Source organism: Ictidomys tridecemlineatus, chromosome 3 (assembly GCF_052094955.1).
Source record: "Ictidomys tridecemlineatus isolate mIctTri1 chromosome 3, mIctTri1.hap1, whole genome shotgun sequence".
Taxonomy (NCBI): domain Eukaryota; kingdom Metazoa; phylum Chordata; class Mammalia; order Rodentia; family Sciuridae; genus Ictidomys; species Ictidomys tridecemlineatus.
The window spans coordinates 21,908,666-21,936,578 of NC_135479.1; the positions used below are offsets into that span (position 1 = coordinate 21,908,666).

General features: G+C 41.1%; 2 protein-coding genes across 2 annotated transcripts in view; one reads left to right on the plus strand and one right to left on the minus strand.

Annotated features, from left to right (window-relative positions):
* Top2a (DNA topoisomerase II alpha) overlaps positions 1–27,913 on the plus strand; it is a 323,275-nt gene that overhangs the window by 186,890 nt on the left and 108,472 nt on the right. The window lies entirely within an intron of this gene.
* Casc3 (CASC3 exon junction complex subunit) lies at positions 1,035–27,368 on the minus strand. Its single transcript, XM_005321812.5, has 14 exons — positions 27,073–27,368; positions 26,663–26,690; positions 26,235–26,272; positions 10,972–11,130; positions 10,734–10,885; positions 10,217–10,393; positions 9,369–10,054; positions 5,576–5,640; positions 5,153–5,267; positions 4,841–4,939; positions 4,391–4,605; positions 3,470–3,592; positions 3,260–3,323; positions 1,035–2,707 (listed from the first exon to the last, which is right to left on the minus strand). Exons 1-13 carry the CDS (start codon positions 27,301–27,303, stop codon positions 3,300–3,302), a joined length of 2,112 nt encoding a protein of 703 aa, XP_005321869.1. The 5' UTR covers positions 27,304–27,368; the 3' UTR covers positions 1,035–2,707; positions 3,260–3,299.

Sequence of the window (27,913 nt, forward strand, 5' to 3'; positions counted from 1 at the left end):
AGAGAGCAATGGGATCTAACTGCAGGACCAGGGAAGCAGGAGGCAGGGGTGAGGGGGAAGCATCTCAACAATCTTGTTCCTCCTACTAGTAACCCACCCCCAAGATTGGTTGGCATTCTTTGCATGACCCTGGAGACCAGGCCTACAGATATCATCATCATCATGTGGGGGAGAAGGGAAGCAAAATGACAATGGATGGGCTCAGAAAATTCATGGTTATCTGGCCATAGCAGCAGCATTGAGGTGTGGGGGAACTTCCATCTGTCGTTTTAAGATACACCAGAATATCCATGTCCCCAATATAAGCCTTTCTGGAACTCCAGGACAAAAACTCCACGTCAAATTCTCCCATACCAGCAAACTTCCATCCTATCCAGACCTGGAAGCAACAGTCAATTCAAAGCTGGGAATCATCCTGTGTGCACCAGGGGCCCAGGTAAAGGGCAGAATGATCCACAGATGGTAGTGTTTTGAGTTTCCCTTCCCCTTACCTGTATTAAGACTGATAGGAACCTCTCCCTTATATTGTGGTCCGAAATTCTTAAGTGCCAATATCTTTACTTTTTAGAAAGACACAAAAGAAGGCATAGATGTTCACATGGGCTGTTTTATTGTTCATGACACTTCCAAATGAGGGACTCCATGATATCCTGATACCTATGTGGTAATGTAAATGTGGTTTTCTTATCAGAAAAACAGAAGTGACGGGGAGCACAGACATACTTAGGGCCTCCTAGAGGCTCTCACCTTTCTGGGCTTCCATTTCACAAGTCTGAGCTGGCTTGGGTTGTCTCCATGGTAAGTGGTATGAGCCCAGTTTTCTATAACCACAGGAGCCACCACAACTTTGTTTTTTTTTTGGTGGTGGTGCTGGGGATTGAACCCAGGGCTTTGTGCATGCAAGGCAAGCACTCTACCAACTGAGAAGCTACATTCCCAGCCCTTGGGTTGTGACTGTGAATCTGTGAGGGATTTAGCAAGTCCTCTTCATTTCCTCCCAAATTAATACTCACACAAAACACTGGCAAGGTAGCCAAGTTTATAGTCTAAATTTTATTATCTCCAAGTCATAATGTTGATCACAAATGTGCACCCTTTAAAACAGTAACAACAACAACAACAACAAAAAAAAAAACAGCAACAACATGGAGAAATCCTTGCAACTAAACATAGTGGACAGACAGAAAACTGTCACAGTGTCTTAAGGTCTGGGAATCTGGGCATGCTGCCCACAGACTTGAGGAGACATCTTCAGGTTTAAGGCAAAGGGAAGCCTACAAAAGGCACAACCACCGGCTACCCCCGGAAGGAACCTCTTAGTTATTTCCTCCTTGGGGGTTACAGCTTAATTGCCTCTCCTCCTTCCTGATCCCACACCGTGACTCAGTGGCTAGGCCAGCTGCTGGAGGGAAGGAGTAAGAATAGACAGTGACATTACTAGGGGAACCTTCTCCCTCAGGTTCTGTAGAAGGACAGGGATAGTGGCCAAGTTCCCCCTGGCAGACACAGTGCTGCAATAACAGGAAGCTATCCCGCAGAGGCAGCAGGTTGGTGCCATGGAGAGGACAGAAGGGAGAGCCCTTGCCCAGAAGGTGACTGACTGGCTTCCTTAGGCCTTAAGCCCAGGTGCCATATCTTCTGTTTGCAAGAACAGGACAACTGGGGGAAGTAACACCTAAAACACTTGTAGCAGGAAAATTATGGAGAAGAGCAATTGCAAAGGACAAGGTAGACTGCTTGCTGTATTTGCCTCTAGAGAGATGCATTGGTCCATAGCAACTGAGAAGGGAGTGGGGTAGGAATGGAAAGAAGAGAAGCAGGGTCCTCTAATTCCACTAACCCCAAAGTCTGAGTCCTGAGGACTGTGTGAATACATTCCCCTAAGGTGCAAAGGCTCTCACTCGATCCTCTTTCCTTGAAAAAGTATCTGGTTTGCCATTTCTCCCCACAGTAGAGACTTTGCCCTCAGTAGAGGACTGAAGCCTACCAGAACACAGGTACTGTTTGAAGCTCAGACTTGTAAAACCTAAATCAAAAGAGGGCTCCTACTCATCCACTCTGAGCTTTTCTCCACAAAGGGACACTGTGTGTAGACAGCTTTGTTTCCACAGGGTTAGAGGAGTTAAGAGAATTCAAGTATACAAGAGAATAACAAAGGCCCACCAAAAATGAAAGGCCAGCTCTTTTTACACTTGGTTGATACATTCTCAATTATCTGGGATGCAGGAAAGAGTCAAAGGGAACCCAGAGGGGCTAGAAAACCAGAAGAATGAACTTGTTTCATTTAAAGGCAGAGAGAGAGAAAGAAACAGAAAAACTAAAAATATTAATTTAAAAATAGCAAGCCGGGCTTTAAAAACAAACATTTTAGGAAACAAAACAAACAGGCAGGAACTTCCCTGGGAGAAGACACTTAAATTTCCCAGGAGAAAATTAAGAAGAGCAAGACTTGGGCTTCTGAATCTATCCTCAGAAGCCTGGGCTGTCTGGGTCTCGGCTCCCCTGAGCACAGACAGCTCAAGTGAAGAGCGGAGGTGCGAGGAGGTCACCTGTTTCTCCTCTCTTCAGCAGAGCCTGTCCTCAGAGGAAGAGGGCTCCTCCTCCTTCAGATGCCTGCTGGTAGGGCCATCCTATACCTTTGAAGCCCTCAGGGTGGTAGATAGCCAGTTGAATTTCTCTTCCCTCCTGAGATCTCATCTCCGCTGATCTTGAGAAAGGGAAGAACCAACAAAATGTTAGTGAACCTCTGGACATTTACAAACTGTTCTCATGAAGCCACATTCTAAATAATGCGGTTTTGTTCTGTTTTGTGGCACTAAGGATAAACCCCAAGGCCTTGCACATGCTAAGCAATGCTCTATCACCATGAGCTACACTCCCAGACCCTAAATGTTTTAATGATCTTAAAACATAGTAATCCTCATGTTCCTTCTCCTTTATGATTGTTAAAACTGACTCCTTCTGCTATATTACCTTCAATTCTGATTTCCACTTTTCTTGGTCAATATACTGTATTCCTGTGTATTTTCCTTACAGGTTCCCAAATGAAACTGTGAAGTTAACAACAGATTCTGCTTCAACCCTGTCTAATACATTTGCAAAACAAAGAAACTGGCAGATTCTGTGTGTCCTTCCTTTAAAGCTTCAGATATATCCCATGATTATAACATTAAGCATTAATTAGGTGATTTTGGTTGTTAAGTAAGCAAGTACAATCATTAGTTTTAAGAACAAAAGTCATAATAAGTTGTTCACTTACTTCTCTATGATGTTAGAGTTAAAATATTCAGAAAGTCATGTTAACTGGAACCTCTGCTTACAACCTGAAATAAAGTTAAAATTTCCTATCAGGTCATACCAAAAAAGACTACACTCCATAGGAACACAACCTGAAGAGCAGAGAAATTCTCTGCAAAATGGAAAGTCACTGATGTAAGCATATGCCATAAATATGGGTAGGAGCTCATACCTCAGGTGGAGGGGGCTTAATGGTGACTGGCTGGGGAGTCCTCCGGGGTGGGGAGGGCTTTGGCTGCACCTGCTGCTGGGCAGGGTTATAGTAGGTCACTCCTCCATATACCTGTGATGGAGCCTGAGACCCCACAAGCCAAGAGAAGAAAAAGCTAAGAATTATTTCATCCAGCCTATAACAAAGAGGAAACATCATCTACCCACAAAAATTAAGAGTACTGGAGAATTTCTATAATTTTTAAGTTTTAAGCTGCCCTCTTTAAAATAATGTGACTTTTCATTTCTGCCTTAATATGACACTATTATGTTCTGGTTACTTCCTCCAAATTATTGCCCAGCTTTCTTCAGTTTCTACCATCTGGTAACAAATGGCAAAGGCTGAGCTCAATGGTGACACTCCAGATACAGATGGTATCAAGGAAGTTAAGCAGGACAAAGTAGGGCAAGTTGTCGAGGAGAATTTCTCTCTCTCTCTCTCTCTGTGGTGTGCGTGTGTGTGTGTGTGTTTTTACTGAGGATTGAATGCAGGGACTTGCATAGGGTTTTTGCTAATTAAGTTACCTAGGCTGTCCTCAGACTTTTGGTCCTCTGGTCTCAGTCTCCCTAATAGCTAGGGGTTATAAGTGTTTACCACCATAACTAGCTAGAATACAGCTCCTTTGTGCTGCTGAGTAAACAGCAGATATGATATACCCCAAAAACACTCAATGAAATACCAATAAAGAAGCTGAAGTGAATAAACTGATAAGCATTACATAAGCTGCATTTCCTGCACCTGACCACCAGGAGGCATCCTTGCCCCACATGAAATCAGCATCACTGAAAAGTTCTCAAATTCCTTTAGCATTCTCCTCATAGCACAGTCCTGTCTGATTTAAAAGATATGGACCTAGAAAAATCTGCTCATTAGCCATCTCACCTGTGTATTAGGATATAGATGAGGAGGTGGTGGGGGAGGCAGTGCTCCTGGAGCATAAGGGTAACTGGGATTACCAAAGTTCATGACTCCTGGAGCAGAAAAGTAAGTAGGAGCAAGCAACTGCTGGGGTGGTGGCTGTCCTGGAGACATGGACACTGGTGGTGGGTAGAGGCCTGGATTGGGCAGAGGTGCCGGTGTCTGGTGGGGATGTAAACCTGGACAAGAACAGGATGACAAAAACTGAAAAAGATACTTTCATTTTTACAGGATGGTCTGGGTGAACTGCAGCACAAAACAGCTCAGGATGGAAATCCTCAGAATGGACCCAAACAACCAGGATGGCCAGCCTCACAGGCTAGCAGCAAAGAGCTCAAGTATGTTGGGGTTTATGGAGTCCCCAAAACACATCCTTACATACTAGAAGCATACAGATAGAAGTACAAAGCTTACCTGGGTGAGGAAGGTGCATTTCCGGCTGTACAATCATGCCCTGTGGGGGCAGTGGGGCAGGACTGTCACCATGGGTATAGATTGGTCCTTGGAACTGCACTGTAAGATATCATATTGTGACTCTCTTCATATCACAAGGAAATGTCTTCCTGTCTCCCAAACCCTTTAAAAGATGTCCTCAATTTTCCATGTGAAAAAAAAAAAATTGAGAATAGTTTGAGAGGTACGAAGGGAAATTAAGAGATAAAAGGCTGGCCTCTTAATTCAATCACCAAGCCAAGAAAGGTACCCAAACAGTACCAAACAACTCACGTGGATCATAGTAATGTCCCTCCATGATACTGATATGCACAGGAGGGGCAGGAGGCTCTGGCACAGGTCTCTGCCGCTGGGATGAATAGCGTTTGGCTCGACCACCCTGGACACCCTAAGGTAAAGAGAGAGACCTGAACAAGACTTCTAATGGCTGACTCTCATATAAAGTCCTATCTTTTGCTAGATGCTGGAAAACACTTGGTACTTGGAAGGTGTTTAGTATTTGCAAAATAAATGAAAAATCAATGAAAAGAATCAATATTCCAATTTAAATCTTCTACTCTACATTTCTGAGACTTAAATTAAAAGAAACATGAGCAATCAGTGGGGAAATTAACATCAAGATCTTATCTTGGTTTAAACAGTAGACAAGCTATAATATGCAGCCCTCCCCCAATTACTCCTCTTCCCTTTTTGTACCATTTCTTCCATCCGGTTAAACTGAGGTGGAGGTCCTGCTCCCATGTGTATGTGGTTCGGCATACCTGTAGTAGACAACAAAAAGTGACTGTTTTGGGTGGGACTCAAGGGTGTCACCAAGAAATGACAAGTTGAACTGTGGGAGGCCAATCTTATGGGTGATTGAGTTACACTCCCCAACTGGGTGCTGAGGTGCTCAGTCACAGAAATGGGTGTCTTACTACAGCCCCATGGGTGAAGCTATGCTCACCTGCTCCTTTGTAATATAACCCCTTGCTCTGTTTAGGATAGAATCTTCCATGGAAGTGCCTTGTGTGTGTCCCCTCCTCTTACTGTGCCCTTGGGTGTGGCCTACGCAGGTGTCAGTCAATCTGCTGACAGTGGACATCATGAAGATAGACTCAGCCCCCTGAAACCTGACCCCTTGTCTCATTTGAATAGCTTCTCCTCAAGGTATTTGTGTCTCTTGTGTGGTTATTTTGTGCAGCCCAGTTAGCCCAGTTTAACTAGAGTGACCCCTGAGCCCTTTAGTTGCAAGAACAGAAACCTGGCATTGAACATGGGGAAAAGCTTTCTTCTTTTTTTATGGTACCAAGGATTGAACCCAGGGGCCTTAACCATTGGCCCCTTTTTAATTTCTAGACAGGATCTAAGTTGTTTAGAGCCTCACTAAATTGCTGAGGCTGGCCTCAAACTTGCAATCCTCCTGCCTCAGCCTTCTGAGTCACTGGGATCACAAGAGTATACCACCTGCTAGTTTTCTTTTTCTTTTAATATTTTTGTTTTTTAGTTGTAGTTAGACACAATACCTTTATTTATTTATTTTTATGTGGTGCTGAGGATCAAACCCAGGGCCTTGCATGTTCTAGGCGAGTGCTCTACTGCTGAGCCACAACCCCTGTCCTAGTTTTCTTTTTTTTTAAACTATCTCCTTATGGGCAATAATAGCATTTGAAAATTTGCCCCTATTTCCAACCACCTTAACACAGTAATAAAGTACTTAAACATAAAAAAAATGACTTCAGTGAAGAAACTCATGTTCAACTGGGTGCAGCGGCACACACCTGTAATCCCATGTAGGAGGCAGAGGCAAGAGAATCACAAGTTGAGGACAACCTGGGCAACTTAATAAGATCATGTCTGAAAATTTTTGAGGTGGTACACACCTTTAATCCAGCAATTCAGGAGAGTGAAGCAGGAGGACTGAAAGCTCATGGCCAACCTCTGCAATTTAGTGAAACCTTGTCTCAAAATAAAAATGGACTGGAGCCGGGAGCGGTGGCGCATGCCTATAATCCCAGCGGCTCAGGAGGCTGAGGCAGGAGGATCACAAGTTCAAAGACATCCTCAGCAATAGCAAGGTGCTAAGCAACTCAGTGAGTAAATAAAATACAAAATAGGGCTGGGGATGTGGCTCAGTAGTTGAGTGCCCCTGAGTTCAATCCCCAGTATTAAAAAAACAAACAACAAACAAACAAACAACAACAACAACAAAAGGACTGGGATGTGGTTGAGTGACAAAGAACCCTTGGGTACAATCTCCAGCACCAAAACCAAAACAAAACTCAACCAACCAATAAACAAAAACCCCTTATGCTCAAATTTTCCCTACCAAACACTTCCCTGAATAGAGGCCCTGGGAGGTTATAATTAGCACATTATCAAACATACTGTAAAATCTCAGCCGAGAAAATTCAGAGCAGCAACTGGAGAGCAGTAGGATATTCTGTTAAATCTACTTGATTACATTATTGGCACAGGTATGGGTATTTGGGAAGATTCCACATTGGCTGAAAATTACTCAGGATAAAAAAGAATCAGAGACTGTCTCAGAATGATAATAAAGTACTAGTGGGAAGCTGGGCGTGGTGGGGCATGCCTGTAATCCCAGCAATTTGGGAGGCTGAGGCAGCAGGATTACAAATTCAAGGCCAATTTCAGCAACTGAGTGAGGCCCTATGCAATTTACAGAGATCCCTATTTCAAAATAAAACAAAAAGAGTTGGTTCAATCCCCAGTACCAGAAAAGTAGAAAAGTAGCTCAAAAAGTAGATCAATCCCCAGAATCCCCCTTAATACCCCCCAAAATCAGCAAGTGTATCTACTACTCTCAGAGATCAATTCTAGGTCCAATATAGGCTACACTGATATGGGGTATTTAAAAAGTCACATGTACTAGAGGAGGGTCTTGCATTCCCAGTTCAGATGAGGACTTCCTATCTTTATGTTTCCATTAGACTTCAGAAACTAAGACAACACCTCAGTCTATCTGGTTAGACAAAGCAGAATGGGCAAAAGGGACATTAGGTCCTACTCTGTAGAACTATGTGTCTAATATGATGACTCACTAGCCATATGTGGCTATTTAAATTTTTTTTTTAATATTTATTTTTTAGGTGTAGATTGACACAACACAATGCCTTTATTTTTATGTGATGCTGAGAATTGAACCAAGGTCCTACCCATACTAGGCAACTGGTCTACTGCTGAGCCACAATCCTAGCCCCAATGTGGCTATTTAAATTTTAAATGAGTTCACTTCCTCCCTCTGGTCACATTTCAAGTATTCAAAAGCACCAGAATTACATAAAGTTCTATTGGGCACTCTGTCTCTAGAAGGCTAATGACATTTAACAGACATTCCTTCAAAAAAAAGAAGAGCCCAATCCAGACTCAAATGAGAAAGTTTCTGCCTTCAAATATTATCATTAGTGGGGCTGCTGAAGATATAGCTCAGTTGGTAGAGTGCTTGGCTCTAACACACAAGGCCCTGGGTTCACCCAGCACCACACACACATACACACACATTAACCATTAGCTCAAACAGTGTGCAGCGTCAGGAGCAACAGCTGGTTCTCAAACAATTAACAACACTGCCACCTTCTTCCACTTTGTTTTTCTTTCTTCAACATTTTTAAATATTTTTTTTACATTTATTTTTTTAGTTATACTTGGACACAATAAGTTTTATTTATTTATTTTTATGTGGTGCTGAGGATCAAACCCAGGGCCTTGCAGCCTGTGTTAGGTGAGTGCTCTACCACTGAGCCACAACCCCAGCCCCTTTCTTCCATATTTTTTTTAATAAATATTTTTTTAGTTGTTGATGAACCTTTATTTTATTTATTTATATGTGGTGCTGAGTATCAAACCTCACACATACTAGGCAAGCACTCTACCAGTGAGATACAACCCCAGCCCCCTTTTCCACATTTTAAAAAATATTTTAAGTTGTAGATGAACACAATAACTTTATTTTATTTATTCATTTTTTTATGTGGTGCTGAGGATCAAACCCAGTGCCTAACAGGTATGAGGCAAGCCCTCTACCACTGAGCCACAACTCCAGCCCTTTTCTACATTTTTGTATAGAGAACAGAAAAGGATTCTGACTCAGAGGCTCAACAACGATCAGTTAATAGTACCTAAAGTAGTGGGACACTTGGGAGGCTGAGGCAGGAGGATCACAATTTCCATGCCAGCCTGGGAACTTAGTGATGCCCTGTCTCAAAATAAAATAAAATAACAAGTGCTAGGGATGTAGCCCAGTGGTAAAGCATTAGCCTACTATGTACAAGGCCCTGGGTCCAATCCCTAGTACCAGAAAAGGAAAAAAAAATTTAAAAAGTAGTGAAATAGCCTTGGGTAAAAGACACAAATGCTCTGAGAACTGGACAAATGAACCAATTAATGCATACTTTTACTCAGTTAATGAAAAGGTAAGATATAATTCCCAAATTCCTAAGCCCAATGATGCAGAAAAACAGCTAGCCATCAACACTATAATACCTACCTCGAAGCTCCCGTGGTTGTAGGAATGCAGGTTGTCCTGGACTCCAATTCTGTTCTGCTATACTTAGTTGTGCCACATCTTGTTCTAGTCCACCTGCAGCAGAATCTACTGGAGCTTCCCAGTTCCCTGTCTTAGTAGATGGAGGAGGGGTGGTTTCTGAGACTGGAGGTGCTGAGGTCAGCCCTTCAGGTGGAGGGGGAACCTCCTCAGCAGCTTTGACTGCATCTCCAACTTTGGTTCGGGTTCTTCTTGCCCGGGAATAAGATTTCTTCTCAATAGGCCTGTCAGGGGCTGGTGGTGCTGTGTCAGGAACAACAGCTGATGTCTCTGTGACTGCCTCTTCTTTCTCAGGACTGCCAAGCACTGGAGCATCTGCTTCTGGGGATGGATCCCTCACAGAAGACTGCTCCAGGCGCCGTGACCGGTAATTAGTCTCATGCTTAACAGTCTCACCGGACCGGCCACCATGCTGCCCACCAGCCTCCATAGGCCGAAAACTAGTACGACCTTCCTTGAAGCCCCCAGATCGAGAGTAATTCCTGGGTGCAGACATGCGGCCAGTACCTGCTGCATTCCTGTTAATAAATGTCCTTGGTGGTAGGGTACCCCCAGGACCCTGATGGCGATGGGGCTTGTTTGGACGCTCACCAATCCAGTTTGGATCTCTTTGGGGAGGACTCCCAAATCTAAAAAAGGGAAACGGAGAAACTGTTTAAGGGACCATGATAGATATAAAGTGATTCAGGGACACATTCCATTTCCTTATCCACTCACTTATTAGCTAGAAAGGCATTCAGAAAAGCAGAGGAGTTCTTTTTGAAAATATCAACAATCCAAAATTTCCTCACCGAGGTTTCCGGATTCTTCGGGGTTTGATGTCATCAGGATTGTGAGCTGAGCGAATATCATAGCCATAAAGAGCAATAAGCTCCTGTCGGGACTTTGGAGCCTGCTCATCTTCGCGGAACTTGTCATGCTCCCAACGACCCTCATCCTTCCATAGCTTTCGCTGACGCCCCTTGGGTCTAGACAAAATCAAGAAAAAGTGTCTTGATCCACTTGGTACTTTCAAACATCTCTTATCCTATGCAAGTACTTCATAGCTCAGAGGCCTCCTATTAAGAGAGGCAGAAATGTGATGGGTTTTGGAGACTGACTGGGTCTGGGTCTTAGTCCCTTACCAAAAATTACCAAACATTCTATGCTTTATTTTCCTCATCTGTATAAGAGCATAGTAATTGTGATTCTTACCTTAAATTGTGAATAATAAACAAGATAATACAGGTAAAGCACTTGATAAAGTGTCTTGACATACAGTAAGCTCAAAATACATGCTAGAAAGCAGCAGCACCAAGTAGCCTTTACCTGATTTCCTCCTCCTGAGTTTGCCCTCGAAGGTCGTGCTCAAAAAAGAGCCCTTTCCGGGGTATGTATGCTGGATTCTTCCGATCTTCATCATCATCCAAATGCTTAGGGCCCTTTTTACCCACTTTGTTCTCCACAGGTTCTGTGCTCTCCTGAAAGAAAGATAAAGGGCTCCTTACCCTTCCAAGATTGCAATTCCCTATTCAAGCTCCCAAAGAGGACTGTGCTGTGTACTGACCTGTCCATCCCCACTTTGCCTCTCTCCAGTCACGGTGCCTTTGGTGTCAGGCTTTTCTTCTCCCTTCTCTTCTTTTGCTGAAGAATTTGCAGCATCATTACCTTCTGATTTCAGTTCCACTTTGGAGTTTTCTTCTTCGCTGTATTCCCCTTCTTCAGCCTGAAAAAATGTTTCCCTGTCAGCTAGGAGATAGGATCTGAATTACACCACTTTTTTTTCCCCCTTTTTTTGATACTGGGGATTAAACCCAGAGATGCTTAATCACTGAGCCACATCCCACCCCTTTTTGTATTTTATTTAGAGACAGGGTCTCACCGAGCTGCTTAGAGCCTCATTAAGTTGCTGAGGCTGGCTCTTAACTCATGATCCTCCTGCCACAGCCTACTGAGCCGCTGGGATTACAGATATGTGCCACTGCGCCCAGCCTTTCCTATATTATTTTACTGGTGCATTATAATTGTGTATGTTGATGGGATTTGTTGTTACATATTTGTGTATAAACACAACATGCGATATAACAATATTCTCCATACTTTAGAAAAATATTTTCTGAGAAACATTTACTAGAGCATAAGAATTAAGCCAGGCACAGTGGTGCACACCTGTAATTCCAGCAACTTGGAGGCTGAGGCAAGAGGATTTCAAGTTTGAGGCTAGCCTCGGCAACTTATGAAGCCCTAAGCAACTTAGTGAGGCCCTGTCTCAAAAAATAAAAAGGGCCAAGGATATGGCTTAGTGGTAAAGCACCCAAGAGTTCAATCTCCAGTACCACCCCCCAATACAAAACAATTAAAAGGAAGCTAATAGGAGTTGGAGATAAAGCTCAATTGGTAGAGTGTTTGGTGAGATAAGACCCCAGATTCAATCTCTAGCATCACATACAGAAAGAGCAAGCGTATCAACATTGTTACCCATATTTCTAAATGGTAAGGGCACTCAGTACAAAATATGAATATATAGAGATGGTGGAATGAGATAGACACCATTACCCTAGGTTCAGTTATGACTTCACATATGGTGTGATGCTACATTGTGTACAACCAGAGAAATGAAAAGTTGTGTTGCAATTGTGTACAATGAATCAAAATGCATTCTGCTGTCATATATACCTAATTAAAATAAATATAAAATATGAATATATAGAAACATGTATCTGCATGCATGCACGCCTGTACATGTGTGCATGCATGTACACACACACTTCCATATAGATATTAGTGGAATATATGCAAGGAATTGTTAGCAGTGGCAGCATGAAGAAGGGATCCAGGGGCTATAAATGGAAGGTAGAAGCCTGGGGTTGTGGCTCAGCGGTAGAGCACTTGCCTAGCATGTGCAAGGCCCTGGGTTCAATCCTCAAAATCACATAAAAATAAATAAATAAAATAAAGGTATTGTGTCCAACTACAACTAAAAAATAAAAATAAATAAATAAATAGAAGATAAAGTACCTTACATACTGAAAGAGCTATATCTTTGTTGACAACTTCATTCCCTTTCCATGAATTGTCTCTTTAAACACACAGTGCATAACTACACTCTCATTTAACCCATCTCAAACGACTTAGAGCAGAAATTTCTAATCTTTTATTATGCAGACCCATCTAGTTTATGATCTAAAAATTTCAGGATATATCTAGACTAAAAAAAAATGTGTTACAAACAACTGCTACACATTCAACACTTTAAAAAAACACACATTTTATTAATTTACATATCTTAAAAAATAATAGTACAGCCAGATATAGTGGAAGACACCTAAAATCCCAGCAGCTCAGGAAGCTGAGACAGAAGGATAGCAAGTTCAAGGCCAGCCTTAGCAATTTAGTGAGGTCCTGAGCAACCTAGCAAGACCCTGTCTCAAAATTTAAAAAAAAAGAAAAAGGGCTGGGAATAGGACTCAGTGGTTAAGTACCTCTGGGTTCAATTCCTAGTACCAAAATACTAGGAATTACAATAATTAATATATAAAGGTAGGGGCTAGGGTTGTGGTTCAGTGGTAGCATGCTTGCCTAGCATGCATGAGGCACTGGGTTCAATTCTCAGCACCACATACAAATAAATAAAATAAAGGTCTGTCAACAACTAAAATATATATATATATGTAGGATATATATTTAATCCATAGCAACAGATTACTTAGTGAATTTGCAAACTTCTTGTAATGATTTCTCAAGTTACTATTTTCTTTCTTTTTTTTTTAAAGGAGGCATATTTTATTTTTCAGTTCTCGGCGGACACAACATCTTTGTTGGTATGTGGTGCTGAGGATCGAACCCAGGCCGCACGCATGCCAGGCAAGCGCACTACCACTTGAGCCACATCCCCAGCCCTCAAGTTACTATTTTCATCTCCCCACCCCACTCCCACAAAAGGATAGAACCCAGGACCTTTCATGGACTAGGCAAGCACTCTTCACTGAACTAAATCCCCAAACACTTCTCAAGGCATTGTTACCTCCAAATTGGGAAATAGTGATATATTTTTTTCTTTTTTTTGATGCTGGAGAATGAACCCAGGACCCCACATGGATGCACTTTACCATTGAGCTACACTCTTAGCCCCATGACTTAACATTCTTCCTGTCTATAATATAAATGCCAAGTTTATCTTTCTTTTTGGGGGGCAGGGTGAAGAAGGTTTCTAAGTTTTCTGCAGCATGAGATCTCTAGAGCCAAGAACTCTGTCCAGAATCACATTATAAAATTTTGACCTGGAAAATCTCAGAACATCTTGTTTTAGATATTGGGCAGAAGTGGGGAGGTGACATGGCAACAACACACGAACAAACTTGTGATCTCTTTCCTATCCACTTTTCCCCTCTTACCACATCAAGACTGGATAATTCTGCTCCTGACAAAAAGTGTTGAGTCTCTTCACACAAAGAGAATCATTAGGCCATCTCTCTAAATAGGGGGCACTAGAATAGGTCAGAAAATGGAGGTATAGCTAGCCCTAGAGAGGAAAAACAACAGCAGCTAAGACTCATGAGCAGGGGAATGGCTTTAGAACAAGGTTACTCTTTTCTCCTTGTCTTTCTTGGATTTTAACTAAGGAAGTAGAACCACAGGCTAGGGAGGTAGACTTAAATGGCTACAATACCACAAAGAAATGGGTTAATGGAAAAGTGGTCTAGTACCCATTGGTGGTTTAGCTCTACCATCTGGCAAATTTGTGTACATGGGACTTCTGTTCTACAGGGGCTGACACTTGACCTGAACCACAATTTTCTCTCTAAGCTAGGTTGACCCCCGCAATCTGGTCAAAGAAACTCAACCAAGAGTCCTTTTTAAGTGAGAAGCTCTCAAGATATACATTCTATCCACTTTCTTCAAATAGAGCTAGGTCTGTCTGATTGGCCCAGACAAGCTAATTAATCCCTCTTCCTCATTGTTCACTGCTCAACATCTGGGTATTTTGGCCTCCAAGTGTCTTAAGTTAGGATTCCCAGAAAAGTGACAGAGAACTAAGGGACATTGCCTGACTATATTTAGATATATATTTCGTACCAGGAATTGAACTGAACCCAGGAGCATATAACCACTGAGCGATATCACCACCCCTTTTAAAAAAAATTTTTTTTTTTGGGGGTACTAGAGATTGAACTCTCAGGGGCACTTTACCACTGAGTCACATCCTCAGCCCTATTTTGTATTTTTTAAAAATATTTATTTTTTAGTTTTCAGTGGACACAACATCTTTATTTTTATGTGGTGTTGAGGATCGAACCCAGCGCCCCACGCATGCCAGGCAAGTGTACTACCACTTGAGGCACATCCCCAGCCCCCTATTTTGTATTTTATTTATTCTCCTGTCTCAGCCTTCCGAGCCACCAGGATTACAGGCATGTGCCACCACGCCCAGCTCTTTTTTAAAAAATTTTGAGATGGGGTCTAAGTTGCTTAGGAACTCATCAAGTTGCTGAGGCTGGCTTTGAACTTGTGATTCTCCTGCCTCAGCCTTCTAAATTGCTGGGATCATAGGCATTTGTCACTGCGCCCAACTTGACTATACCTTTACTATGAGAATCAAGCCTTTATCTACAGCATTCCAACCCATCACCCTTGATTCTTCTCATTTTCTTCAATTACTTGAAATCTTCTCTCCTGTTTATATGGGGGCAGGTGGGTGGTAATCATTCAATTCTTTCCTTGATAATTATTTCCCCACAGGTTTTGGAGTGGAAAATTCAATAACTTGCTTAATGTGCATATATGACTTTATTTTATTTATTTATTTTTAAAAATATTATTTATTTTTAGTTTTTCGGCAGACACAACATCTTTGTTTGTATGTGGTGCTGAGGATTGAACCTGGGCCGCATGCATGCCAGGCGATGCTCTACCGCTTGAGCCATATCCCCAGCCCTGACTTTATTTTATTTAAAAAAATTTTTTTGTGTGTGTTGATGGGCCTTTATTTTATTCATTTATTTGTATGAAGTGCTGAGGATCGAACCCTGTGCTTCACACATGCTAGGCAAGCACTCTACCACTGAGCTACAACCGCAGCCCCATAAATGACTTTATATGACCTTAAAATAGTATCAAGCATGATCAATTAAGGAACTCTTTATGCTCTGCCCCCTCTAATCTGTATGACAATGTTAAATGAGGCAATTCTTTTATTCCAAATGAGAAGTTAATTTTGATTCCAAGGAAGAATGGCAAGATAGATAAACACATTGCTGAGACTCCAAAATAGAGTCAAAGCCTGGTCTAACTCAAGCCAAGGTACTACCCTATAGGGATGTCTTCGAAATCATTTGCTAGGGCTGGGGTTATAGCTCAGTGGTGAAGCACTTGCCTAGCACATATGCGGCACTGGGTTTGGTCCTCGGCACCACATAAAAATAATAAAAGTGTTGTGTCCATCTACAACTAAAAAAAGAAAAAAAAATTAAAAAGTCCTTTGCTAGGCTGGAGTTGTGGCTCAGAGGTAGATCACTCACCTAGCATGCATGAGACCCTGGGTTCGATTCTCAGCACCACATAGAAAGTAAAATAAAGACATTGTGTCCACCTATAACTATATAAAAAAAAAAAAAAAAATGGTCTTTGCTGGAAGAGACAAACTCCTCTACATTCTGCACTGCTGACCTCTTTCCAACTCTCACTAATCCTGAAGCAAACTGCTTCCAGTAAAAAATTACTATGCAGGGCCTTTAGCTTTTTGTTCCGCCCACTACCCCACATCTTTCAGATTTAAGAGGTAGGATTAGTGTCCTCCCCATTCCCAACATCTCTTCCAGATTCAACTTCTTTTTCTCTTTTTATTTATGTGTGTATATAAATAGATAAAAATATGTATATAATATATATATACACACATACATGTGTATATATCTATATACCTCACATTTTAGAGACAAAGTGTTGCTATGTTGCTTAGGCTCAAGTGATCCTCCTATCTCAGTCTTATGTGTAGCTGTTGACTATACATGGCCAGCTTCTCATCCTCAATTGAAATCCCTGCTTGAGGCTCCTATCACTTATGCTTCTGCCTGGGCCCACCCTGCCATTTACTTAAAAGACTAGCTCAGTCTTCTCTCCACTCTAGTCACTCATTTTCATGCCTATACTCCAAACTAGTCTTACCTGCAACTGCTACACACTTTTTTTTGAGAGAGAGAGAGAAAGAATTTTTAATATTTATTTTTTAGTTTTCGGCGGACACAACATCTTTGTATGTGGTACTGAGGATCGAACCCGGGCCGCACACATGCCAGGTGAGCGCTATACCACTTGAGTTGCATCCCCAGCCCCCTACACACTTTTTTAAAATAGTAAACCTGCTCAACTATTACAATGTTAAATCTAAATACCCTAGTGCTGTCATATGAAAAAGAACAAACTTAAACCCTTTCCCTACATACAAAAACTAACTCAAATGGATCAAAGACTTACATGAAGTAGGCTAAAACGATAAAGTCTTAAAAGAAAATACAGGAGTAAATCCTTAGGGCTTTGGGATTGACAAGGATTCTTAAATATACCACCAAAACATAAACAACAAAAGAAAAAAACCGATAAATTAGTCCTAATCAAAATTAGAGGGACTGGGGTTGTGGCTCAGTGGTAGAGCATTTGCCTTGCATGTGTGAAGCCCTGGGTTCGATCCTCAGCACCACCATAAAGAGGAAAAAAAATTAGAACCTTTGAGACAGGCACAGGGGTGCACACCTGTAATCCCAGTTATCCCAGAGGCTGAGGCAGGAAGATGGAAAACTTCAAGGGCAGTCTAGGCAACTTAGTGAGACCCTGTCTCAAAATTTAAAAAAGAATTTTTAAAGGGCTACAAATATAGCTTAGCACTCACTGACCACTGGGTTCAATCCCCAGTATAGAAATAAATAAATAAAATCTTTGCGCTTAAAAGAACACCATTAAAGAAAGGAAAAAATATCCGCAGAATGAGGAGTAAAAAACTTGCAAATCACATACAATAAAGGACTTACAAAAATAACTCAATAATTATGGGACTGGGGCTGTGACTCAGTGGTAGAGAGCTTACCTGGCATGTGCGAGGCACTGGGTTTGATTTTCAGCACCATATATAAATAAAATAAAGGTCCATCAACAACTAAAACAATACTAAAAAACAAAAACAAAAAAAAAAACCCTGAATAATTCAAAGACAAATAACCCAACTAAAAGATGGGCAAAATATCTGAAGAGTCATCAGGGAAATGCAAATCAAACAGGTTTCACACTACTAGGATGGCTAGAATTAATACAAAAAAAAAAAAAAAACAGACAATAACAAGTGTTGTCAAGGGAGTAGAGGAACTGAAACTGAAACATATACATTGCTAATAGAAATGTAAAATGGTGCAAACACTTTGGAAAACAATCTGGCAGTTCCTCAAACAATTAAACAGTTATCATGACTCAGCAATTTCATTCCTAGGTACAAACTCAAGAAAAGTGAAATACCATTCTGTATAATTATAATTATAATGTACCAATAACAAATATGGAGGAATATATATATATATCCATACAAAAATGTATATACTAGGGGCTGGGGATATAGCTCAGCTGATGGAGTGCTTGCCTATCATGCACAAGGCCCCAGTTCAATCCCCAGCACCATTTAAAAAAAAAAAAAAAAAAAAAAAACTTGTACACTAATGTTTACAGCACCATTATTCAAAATAACCAAAAAGATGAAAGAAGCTACAGAAATAGGTTAGGCATTGTGACATTTGCCTGTAATTCTAACAACTTGGGGGACTGAGGCAGAAAAATCACAAGTTTTGAGGGTCATCCTGGGCAACTTAGGGAGACCTGTCTCAAAATAAAACCTAAAAAAGGACAGAGGGTGAAAAATAAATAAAAACATGTGCAAGGTACCTGGGTCAACCCCCAGAATCATAAAGGAGGAGGAGGGAAAAAAAAGAAAAGAAAAAAGGAAACAACCCAAGAGCCCAAGTGCCAACTGACAGGCAAAAGGATAAAGAAAATGTAGTACATACACATTAAATAAAGTACTGCTCATGCCTTAAAAAAATAAAAGGGGAAATCTTGCCATTTTGAGACAACATGGATAAACCCAGAAGACATTATACTAACTGACATAAACCAGACACAAAACATGGCATGATCTCATTTTTAAGTGGAATTTGTAGAAAGTTGGTTGCCAGGAACTGGAGGGTAGGGGAAATGGGAGTTTTTTGAGCCAAATGATATAAATCTTCAGTTATGGTAATTTTTTTCCTTTTTTTTTTTGTACTGGGAATTGAACCCAGCAATGCTTAATCACTGAGCCACAACCCCAGCCCTGTTTGTTTGTTTTTAATTGGAGACTCAATCTGTCTAAATTGCTGAGGTTGGCTTTGAACCTGCAATTCCTCCTGCCTCAGTCTCCCAGGTCACAGGGATTACAGGGCATATGAACCACCACACCTGGCTAAAATGGTAATTATTGTTAATAATAACAATGTTTTACATATGTGAAATTTGCTAAGGCAGATTTTAAGCTTTTTCACCACAAAATTAACTACATACCACAAAATAAATTAACTACATAAGGTGATATATATTGAAACATCACAATGTTTCCCTTGGTTGCAGGGGGGTTTAAAAAAAAATACATTATAGACCTTTCATATATACAACTTTTATTCATCAAATATACCACAATAAAGCTGGAGGAAAAACATAAACAATCCAAATTTTCATCAATGGATGAATGAATTAAAAAACTATATTTCTATATAACTGATTATTAAAAAAAATTTTTTTTAAGTTATTGGATGGACCTTTATTTTATATGTGGTACTGAGAACCAGACCCTGTGCCTCACACATGCTACAACCTAATCCGATTATTATTCAGTCATAAAATGTAATGAAGTACTGATGTTCGCTAAAAATGTTTTGAAAACATTATTTTAAATAAAAGAAGCCAGTCACAAAAGCCTACATATTACAGAATTCCAATTATATAAAAGGCCAGAAAAGGAAAATCTACAGAAAGTACATTTGTGTCTACTTAGACCTGAGGGAAGAGGAGGGGGAAGAGGGATTCATAGCTAAAGGTTACATGTTTCTTTTTGAAGTGAGAAACATCTGAAACTGACACAGTAGTGGTTGTACCTTTCAAAATTAAACTGTACTCTTTAAATGAATAAAATTTACAGTAAGCAGGCTGGGACTCCATGGTAGAGTGCTTCCTCCCATTGCCTCGCATGTGTGCAGTACTGGGTTTGATTCTCAGCATCACAATAAAATAATTTACAGTAAGTTTTATATATATATAAATTTATACTAAGCAAACTATCAATAACACTATTTGTTTTTAAACTACTTTTTTGGGGCACATACCTCTAATATCAACTACTTGGAAAGCTAAGACAAGAACAGCAAGTTCAAGGCCAGCCTGGGCAACTCAGCAAGACCCTGTTTCAAAATAAAAAAAAGGCTGGGGATATAGGTCAGTGCTGGATCGACTGCCTAGGATGTGTGAGGCCCTGGGTTCTATCCCCCCAGTATGAGGAAGGAATTGGCTGCTTTTTATTATTAATTATTCCTTTACTCTCTCATCTTCAAATTCTTAAAGACAGCTACTTCCATGATTTTTTTAAATATATATATTTTTTAGTTGTTTATGGACCTTTCCCAGTGCCTCACACAAGTGAGGCAAGCATTCTACTACTGATCCACAACCCCAGCCCTGATCTTCAACTTTCTATCAATCCTTTTTCACATTTACTCTTTTTTTTCCCATAATACCTTTATTTTGTTTAGTTTTTTTTTTAAAAGATGAGTTTTTTAAAAAAATATTTATTTATTTTTTAGTTTTTTCGGTAGACACAATATCTTTGTTTGTACGTGGTGCTGAGGATCGAACCCGGGCCGCATGCATGCCAGGCGAGCGCGCTACCGCTTGAGCCACATCCCCAGCCCTTTGTTTAATTTTTATGTGGTGTTGGGGATCCAACCCAGTGCCTCACGCATGCTGGGCAAGCGCTCTACCACTAAGCCATGACCCCAGTCTCACATTTATTTTTCTTGGCTCTAGAATCCATGCTCATTCATTTCTATCACTATTAGGAACACCCTCTATTCCTTGCCAGTCCCCAATGCCTGGGACTATATCAACTCAACTTTTTGCTTTCTCTAGCTCTACAATAAACTACCCCATCAATGAAGGAAGTTACACTTATACACACAGAATGTTACCTCCAATTTCAACTCTCAAACCTCTTTCAGTCTCACAATTCCTACCATGCCCTACCACCAAACTCAATATCTTTTTTTTTCCTCTTGGTAGTGCTGGGAATTGAACACAGGACTTGGCACATGGTAGACAAGTGTTCTACCAGTGAGCTATACTCTACACTCTCAACTTTCTATTTATTTTTTAGTTGTCACCGGACCTTTATTTTATTTATTTATATGTGGTGCTGAGAATTGAACTCAGTGCCTTACACATGCTAGGCAGGCGCTCTACCACTGAGCCATCACCTCAGCCCCTCAACTTTCTCTTTTAAGTTGAGACAGGGTCCTCTAAATTGCCCAGGCTGGCCTTGAATTTGTAATCCTTCTGCCTCAGTCTTTGTAGTAGTAGGGATTACAGGCCAGTGACACCATATCAGGCTCAACCTCACTTCTTGAAGCAGATGTCTTTCTTTCTTTCTGTTTCACAAAGAAAAAACAAAGGAACACCAGTTTCCCTCACAGATACCTTTCACCTCTCTATAATTACAAGTTCTCTTTTCTGGTTCCTACCTCTCAGATATTCAGGCAAGGATACCAGCACACATATTATCCACTCCCTTTCTTTTCTTGCCTTCTGAATTTGTTCTTTCGATCTTTAACCAAATTTAAGACCCTTCCAACTTTAAAAACCATCAAACCACCTTTTTTTTTTTTTAAATATTTATTTTTTAGTTTTCGGCGGACACAACATCTTTGTTGGTATGTGGTGCTGAGGCTCGAACCAGGGCCGCACGCATGCCAGGCGAGCGCGCTACCGCCTGAGCCACATCCCCAGCCCAAACCACCTTTTGGCATCAAAGAGCTCTCTCCAGTTATCATCTCTCTAGGTTACCCTTCAGAGATGAGTTTCTTTAAAAGTTTTCTCAAAGGTTTTGGGAAAATGGAAACAACATAGTTTGATCTCTCTTCAAATCTCCACATGGAATGACAGAGCCTCCGGATAGCAAAACTGAAACCCTTTGGACCCATTTACAATAAAATTAGGTTATAAGGTATCCCCTGTACTCAAAAACATAAGTGCATGGGGCTGAGGTAGTGGCTCAGTGGTAGAGCACTTGCCTAGCATGTGTGAGGCACTGGGTTTGATTCTCAGCACTGCATATAAATAAATAAATAAAATAAAAGATATTGTGTCCATCTTACAACTAAAAAATAAATAAAAGTTTTTAAAAAGTTAAAAAAAAAAAAAAAGAGTTCAAAGACAGCTTCAGCAAAAGAGAGGCGCTAAGCAACTCAGTGAGACCATGAGTTCAATCCCTGGTACCGGAAGAAAAAAAAAAAAGGCTAGGCAGGAGAATCGCCACGTTCAACACCAACTTCAACAACTTAGTAAGACCTTGCCCTCAAAATAAAAAAAAAAACAAGGGCTAGGGATGTGGCCCCATCATAAAGTGCCCCTGAATTCAATATCCAGTACCAAAATAAAATAAAATAAATTAAAATAAAACAAAGACAGACAGACTAAATAATAAAAACTCAGGATTAGGAAGGTATGATAAGTCAGTTAGAAATCACATATTAGTTGTTATATTGTATGCATATATGAATATGTAACAACAAATCCCACCATCGTAAGTATAATGCATCAATAAAAAAAGTGGGGGGGGATTTGAATAGTCACAGGAAGAGCACTGTGTGAAAATAAAAGCAGAGATTGACTGGATGATGTATACACAAACCAAGGAATGGAAAGGATTGCCAGTAAACACAAGAAGTTAGGAGAGAGCCAGAGAAAAGACTTTCTTAGAACCTCCAGAGACAGTCTGGCCAACACCTTGGTTTTAAACTTTCAGCTTCCAGAATTCTGAGATAAATTTCTGTTGTTTTAAGTAATTTGCTTTATAGTGATTTGTTATAGCAGACCTAGGAAAATAAGATATATTCCTTTTATATATTAAAAAAATTACTTTAATACTAAAGTCTATTGGTCAGGCTTCTGGGTTGGAAACTGTAGAAACTGATATTGTCAATGTTAACTAGATATAGAATTTATTCAGATGAGGGGAAAAAAAAAAAAAAAAAGAACTGCACTCATGTATTAGCTAGGCATGATAGTGCAAACCTATAATTCCAGCCATTTGGAAGGCTGAGGCAGGAAGATTGCTAGTTCAAGACCAGCCTTGACAACTTAGTGAGACCCTGTCTCAAAATTAAAAAAAAAAAAAAAAAGGCCAGGGATACAGCTAAATGGTAGAGCACTTGCTTAGTATGCATGAGGCCAAGTTCAAAGTCCCACAAATTCTCAATCCCAAAACATCCAATATCTGGCTCAGTGAGTGTAACTCAGTGGCAGAACACTTATCTAGCACATACAAAGCCATGGGTTCAATTCATACCACTGCAAAACAAACAAAAGAAAACATCTAAAACCTAACCTATGGCTAGGCAGTGGTAGCCCACACCTGTTGTCCCAGCAACTCTGGAGACTGAGGCAGGAAGATAGCAAATTCAAAGCCATCAGCAACTTAATGAAACATTGTATCAATCCCCAGTACCAAAACAACAAAAACCCTAACCCACCATGGTCCTTGTAAAATCTCTTCATCCTATAGTCCCTTTTTAAGTAATTAATTAGCACTATTCATCAACTTGGGACATTTCTTTGACTCCTTAATTCATTTACTGAAAGGTAAGAGTAGTACCACCAAAATCTCTTAAATCTATCCATGTCTTACCAGTTACACTGGTGTTTTACCCTTCTTTAGAGTACCACTATCATGTTTCTTGGACTATCCTAACAAACTAACAGTTCTCTTGCCCTGCTGTTGATTCATGATCTACATGTAAATCCTCAGTTCCATTTTTTCCCTTGCCATCAGACAACATCCAAACTCCTTTACATATAGAATGGTAAGCCATTATAAATTCAGAATCACCAAACCTCACTAAACATTCCAAGTGCCAAGCAATCTTTCCAATGCTTCCAGTCTGTAATGGCTACTACAAAATATTCCTCATCCCAAACCTCTCACAACTTTCAATTCTGTCCACTTCTATTTTCACTGCCACTATCCTACATGCCACACTCACTGCTGGCCTATATTTCCCTAATAACTTCCTTAACTAGCTCCTCTCTGTCCAATCTTATCAATCAATTCTCCCTGCTACAGATAAAAGAACTGTTATAATTACTTCTCAAATTTTACTGTGCTTTAGCATCAACCTGGGATCTTACAAACATAAACATCTGAGTTTCCCAAGCCCCTCCAAGATTTTGTTTCAGTAGGTACTGGCCAACTGAATTTTCTCAAGGAAATATTCTCTGGATCTGGCAAAAAATCTGCTTTAAATTTAAATCTAACCATATGGGACTTTTAAAACACTTTAAAATTTTTTCACTTCCTTAGAATAGAACCCAAATACTTTTTTATTTTTATTTTGGTACCAGGGATTGAACCTAGGGACACTTAACCATTGAGCCACATCCCCAGTCCTTTTTTATATTTTATTTAGAAACAGGGTCTTGCTGAGGCCAGCTCTGAATTTAATCCGCCTGCCTCAGCCTCCTCATTTGCTGGGGTTACAGGCATGCATACTGGGCCCCATCATTTTTATTTTTGAGACAGGACCTTCCTAAATTGCTGAGACTCCTGCCTCAACATCTCGAGTTGCTAGGATTAGAGGCATTTGCCACCATATCCAGCCCTTGCCTTCCTATATCTTAGTTATATAAACATTTCATATTATACAACTGATCATTCAATCTAACCTTATAGGTCTTCTTTTCAATGTTCCCGCTTTTTAGAAAACTTTTCCTAAGCCAGGGACAGTGGCACAGGTATGTAATCCCAGCAAATCCCAGAAAGGACAATCGCAAGTTCAAGGTTAGCCTCAACAATTTAGTAAGACCTAAGCTACTGAACAAGACCCTGTCTCAAAATAAAAAAAATAAAAAGGGCTGGTGATGTAGTTCAGTGGTAAAACACCCTTGGATTCAATCCCCAGTGCCAAAAAACACAAAACCTCTCTGCCTGGCTAACTCCTATTTAACATCCCATTCTGTTTCCAAATACCCTAAAAACAATCAATTGCCCCTGCAATGTGCTCCCAACACATCTTATGCTTCCAATATCATGGCATTTATCAAACATTATAATAATTCTTGCTTAAATGTCTCCTTCCCCTCTTTGATCCAGAAAGTAAAACTCCACAAGGGAAGAACTACGTCTGTCTTTTACATAGTGCCTAAAACAGTCCTAGCACAAAGCAGGTACTTAGTAAAGAAAAAGAACAAGTAATCCCCTTCATGATCCAGCCCCTGCTCATCAACTTACCTTTCTTTCTGTTACCCATCCTGTCCAAAAATGCTCTAACCACATCAAACTATTTCAAGTCTCCAAATGCTCCACCTTCTCTTCTGTCTCTGGGCTTTCCTGCCTGTTTCCCCCTGTGCCTAGTACAAGTTTTGTTTTGCTAATTATAATATTCTTTCTTGAATGCCTGCGATGGATTCAGTGTTCAGTTATAATAACACTTTTCTTAACCCTATCCCAAGAGCTGTCATAAAGTGACAACTCTTTCATTTAGGTAAGACTGCCTAAATGTTTGTGGACTTCCTTAAGTTGTAAGATCTGAAAGATAGTAGTTATGTTAGGTGTTCACTGCTGCATCTCCAGAGGTTTAACAGAATTCAAGATGTAATAACAGTTTCATAAAATTTACAGAATCTTTAATCCACAAGTCAATTCTTCCTGCATATACTCACATCATTAAATCCAGAACTCAGGATTATTCAACAACTCTAAGACAGCCATTCTGGAAGCATCTGTAATTACTTAGTCAATCAAAACAAATAAGCTTTACTCTGGGAAACTTTTCCCTAGAGACAGAAAGTCTTATCTACAATATGAAAGATGCTTTTGAATCTTTCAATATCCTATCCTTTCAAAGTCTTCAGGTAGATATGGAAAAAAAAAAAGTAATAATCCAACTGTCTAGCTTCTCAACCCAGATAGCATAAAACTGTCAAGAACCTTTTGAAGGACTTGAAAGTTCTCTTATTTTCAAACTGGGCATGTTGGTCCAGGCATCTATAGTCCCAGCTACTCACGAGGCTAAGGTAGAAAGAAGTCCAGTCACATGGAGACCCCATCTCAAAAAAACAAAACAAAACAAAAAAAAGGCTGGGCGCAGTGGCACACGCCTATAATCCCAGGGCCTTGGGAGGCTGAGATAGGAGGATCTGGTTCAAAGCCAGTCTCAGCAACAGGAAGGTGCTAAACAACTCAGTGAGACCCTGTCTCTAAATAAAATACAAAATAGGGCTAGGGATGTGGTTCAGTGGTCGAGTGCCCCTGAGTTCAATCCCTGGTACAAAAAACAAAAACATTACTTTTTTCAAATATAGAGAAGCCAAATACTAACAGTTCAACCAACACTTGTAGTTTCTACCACTAACTAAACAATACTTCTATTAAGTTTTGAAGAAACATAAATGAAGAATACAGAAGAGAAACAAGTAGGGTCATGGTATTTTTGCAGATATTTTCAAAATGCATTTTATGACTTACACCATAGGAAAAAAATCTATTACACTCACTTCTGAGTCTTCTGCACTTTCATAGTCGGAGAGAACAGCTAAAAGAAAACAGAAATTTGTCAAGAAAAAGCAACAGAAATTATAATTGCATTCCTGACTTTTTATTGTGGGTCAAGCTAAAACTCTCAATTCTTACATCAACCTACCAAAGAGATAAAAGTAGGGGAAATTGACTGTGACTAATTTGCCCCAAGATCACACTTCCAGAACCTCTTCTTTTTTGGGGAGTGGGGGTGCTGAGGATTGATCCCCATGCACCACTGTGCCTAGCCAAAAACTATGCTCTTAACCACTATGTTCCAAAAAGCCACTCTGCAGCACCGTCCCTCAAATCCGTAACAGTCTGAGAGGATGTCTATTGTTGGAAATAGGTGACCTGAGTTTATGTACACAAATACTCTTATGATGAGGTAAAAAACAGTGCTCACCATCACCTTCCATGCCATCTTCACTCTCCTGAGGGGAAGGAGAAAACAGGGTTAGCTCTGTGATTTCCAGAAGTGAGAAGCCCAATAAGAAATGTAGGTGGACTGTTGAAGACTCAACACAAAATGGTTGAACAGACATGGAGAAAGGTAAATCTTTAACAAGTAATATCTGAGGGAGGCCTGCCTCTTCATCTCCAGTCCCAATTTCTGAATAAACATCGGCTTTTCATCTGCAGCGTCTCTTCCCCGCTCCCCAGAATCCCCCAACCTCTCCTTCCCTTGGGATTCCGGATGGCTGCAAACTCGCCCCGGGATAACTCTCCTCTCCTCTAACAAAATCTGCTCCCAGCATCTTGCCTCACCTACACCCCGCCCCCGGCCGGCTCGCCGCCCCGCCCGCGCGCACTCACACACTCGGACTCCTCAGCGCTCTTGGCGCCCCCGCTCTCCACCCGCCGCAGATGGAGGGCCCCGCCGCGGCCACCGCGCTGGGAAGGCAGAGAGCCGCTGCCGCCGCCTCCAGCGCTCCCGCTGCAGCTCCCGCCGCCCCGCGCTAGGGAGCCGCCACTGTCGGAGCCCGAAGCACCAGATTCTTCGTCTTCCGTATCCTGCGAAGCGCGCTGCCGCCGCCGGTCCGCCATCTTACGGAGAACGGCCACCGCCGGCCAGCTCCTTACGCACCACGCCCGCCGCAGAGGCTACTGGGAAGCTCCAGAGCTAATCCCGGCATGCTTCACGTCCTGCGCTTGATCGCCCCGCTCTTTGGGGGGCGGAGCCTGCGCCCTGCGGCACGTTTTCGGGCAAACGGGATTACGTATTCGGTGACGTAAGGGAGAGTGATACTGTCCTTGGCTTCCCTTAGGCAGGCGCAGGGTGCCGGGAGCTGGACTTTGGCTGTCACTCGGGTCCCGCACCCGGCCATCTTGGGCTTTCCTAGTAGAAGGCGTAGATAGTCTTGTCATGGCTCCATTGCAGCATTTGGACTGTTTCATGGTTTTCTGTCTCCATTTTTTGTTTTGCCTACGTTTGAGGCAGAGCATTTTACTGCATTCGTTTGGTTAAATCACGAATCAAATCAAGGTAAATCTCCAAAGCTGAAGTACTGGGTCATATTTGCCACATCAAATTTAAGCTAAGGGGTGAAGGAGAAACTAATTATCTGCAGTGGAGTCGGAGAACTTAATGTTGCAGTGTGTTCTGATGTCCTCCTTTCCTCTCCTTTTCATGCGACTTCACACCCCAGCTGCCACC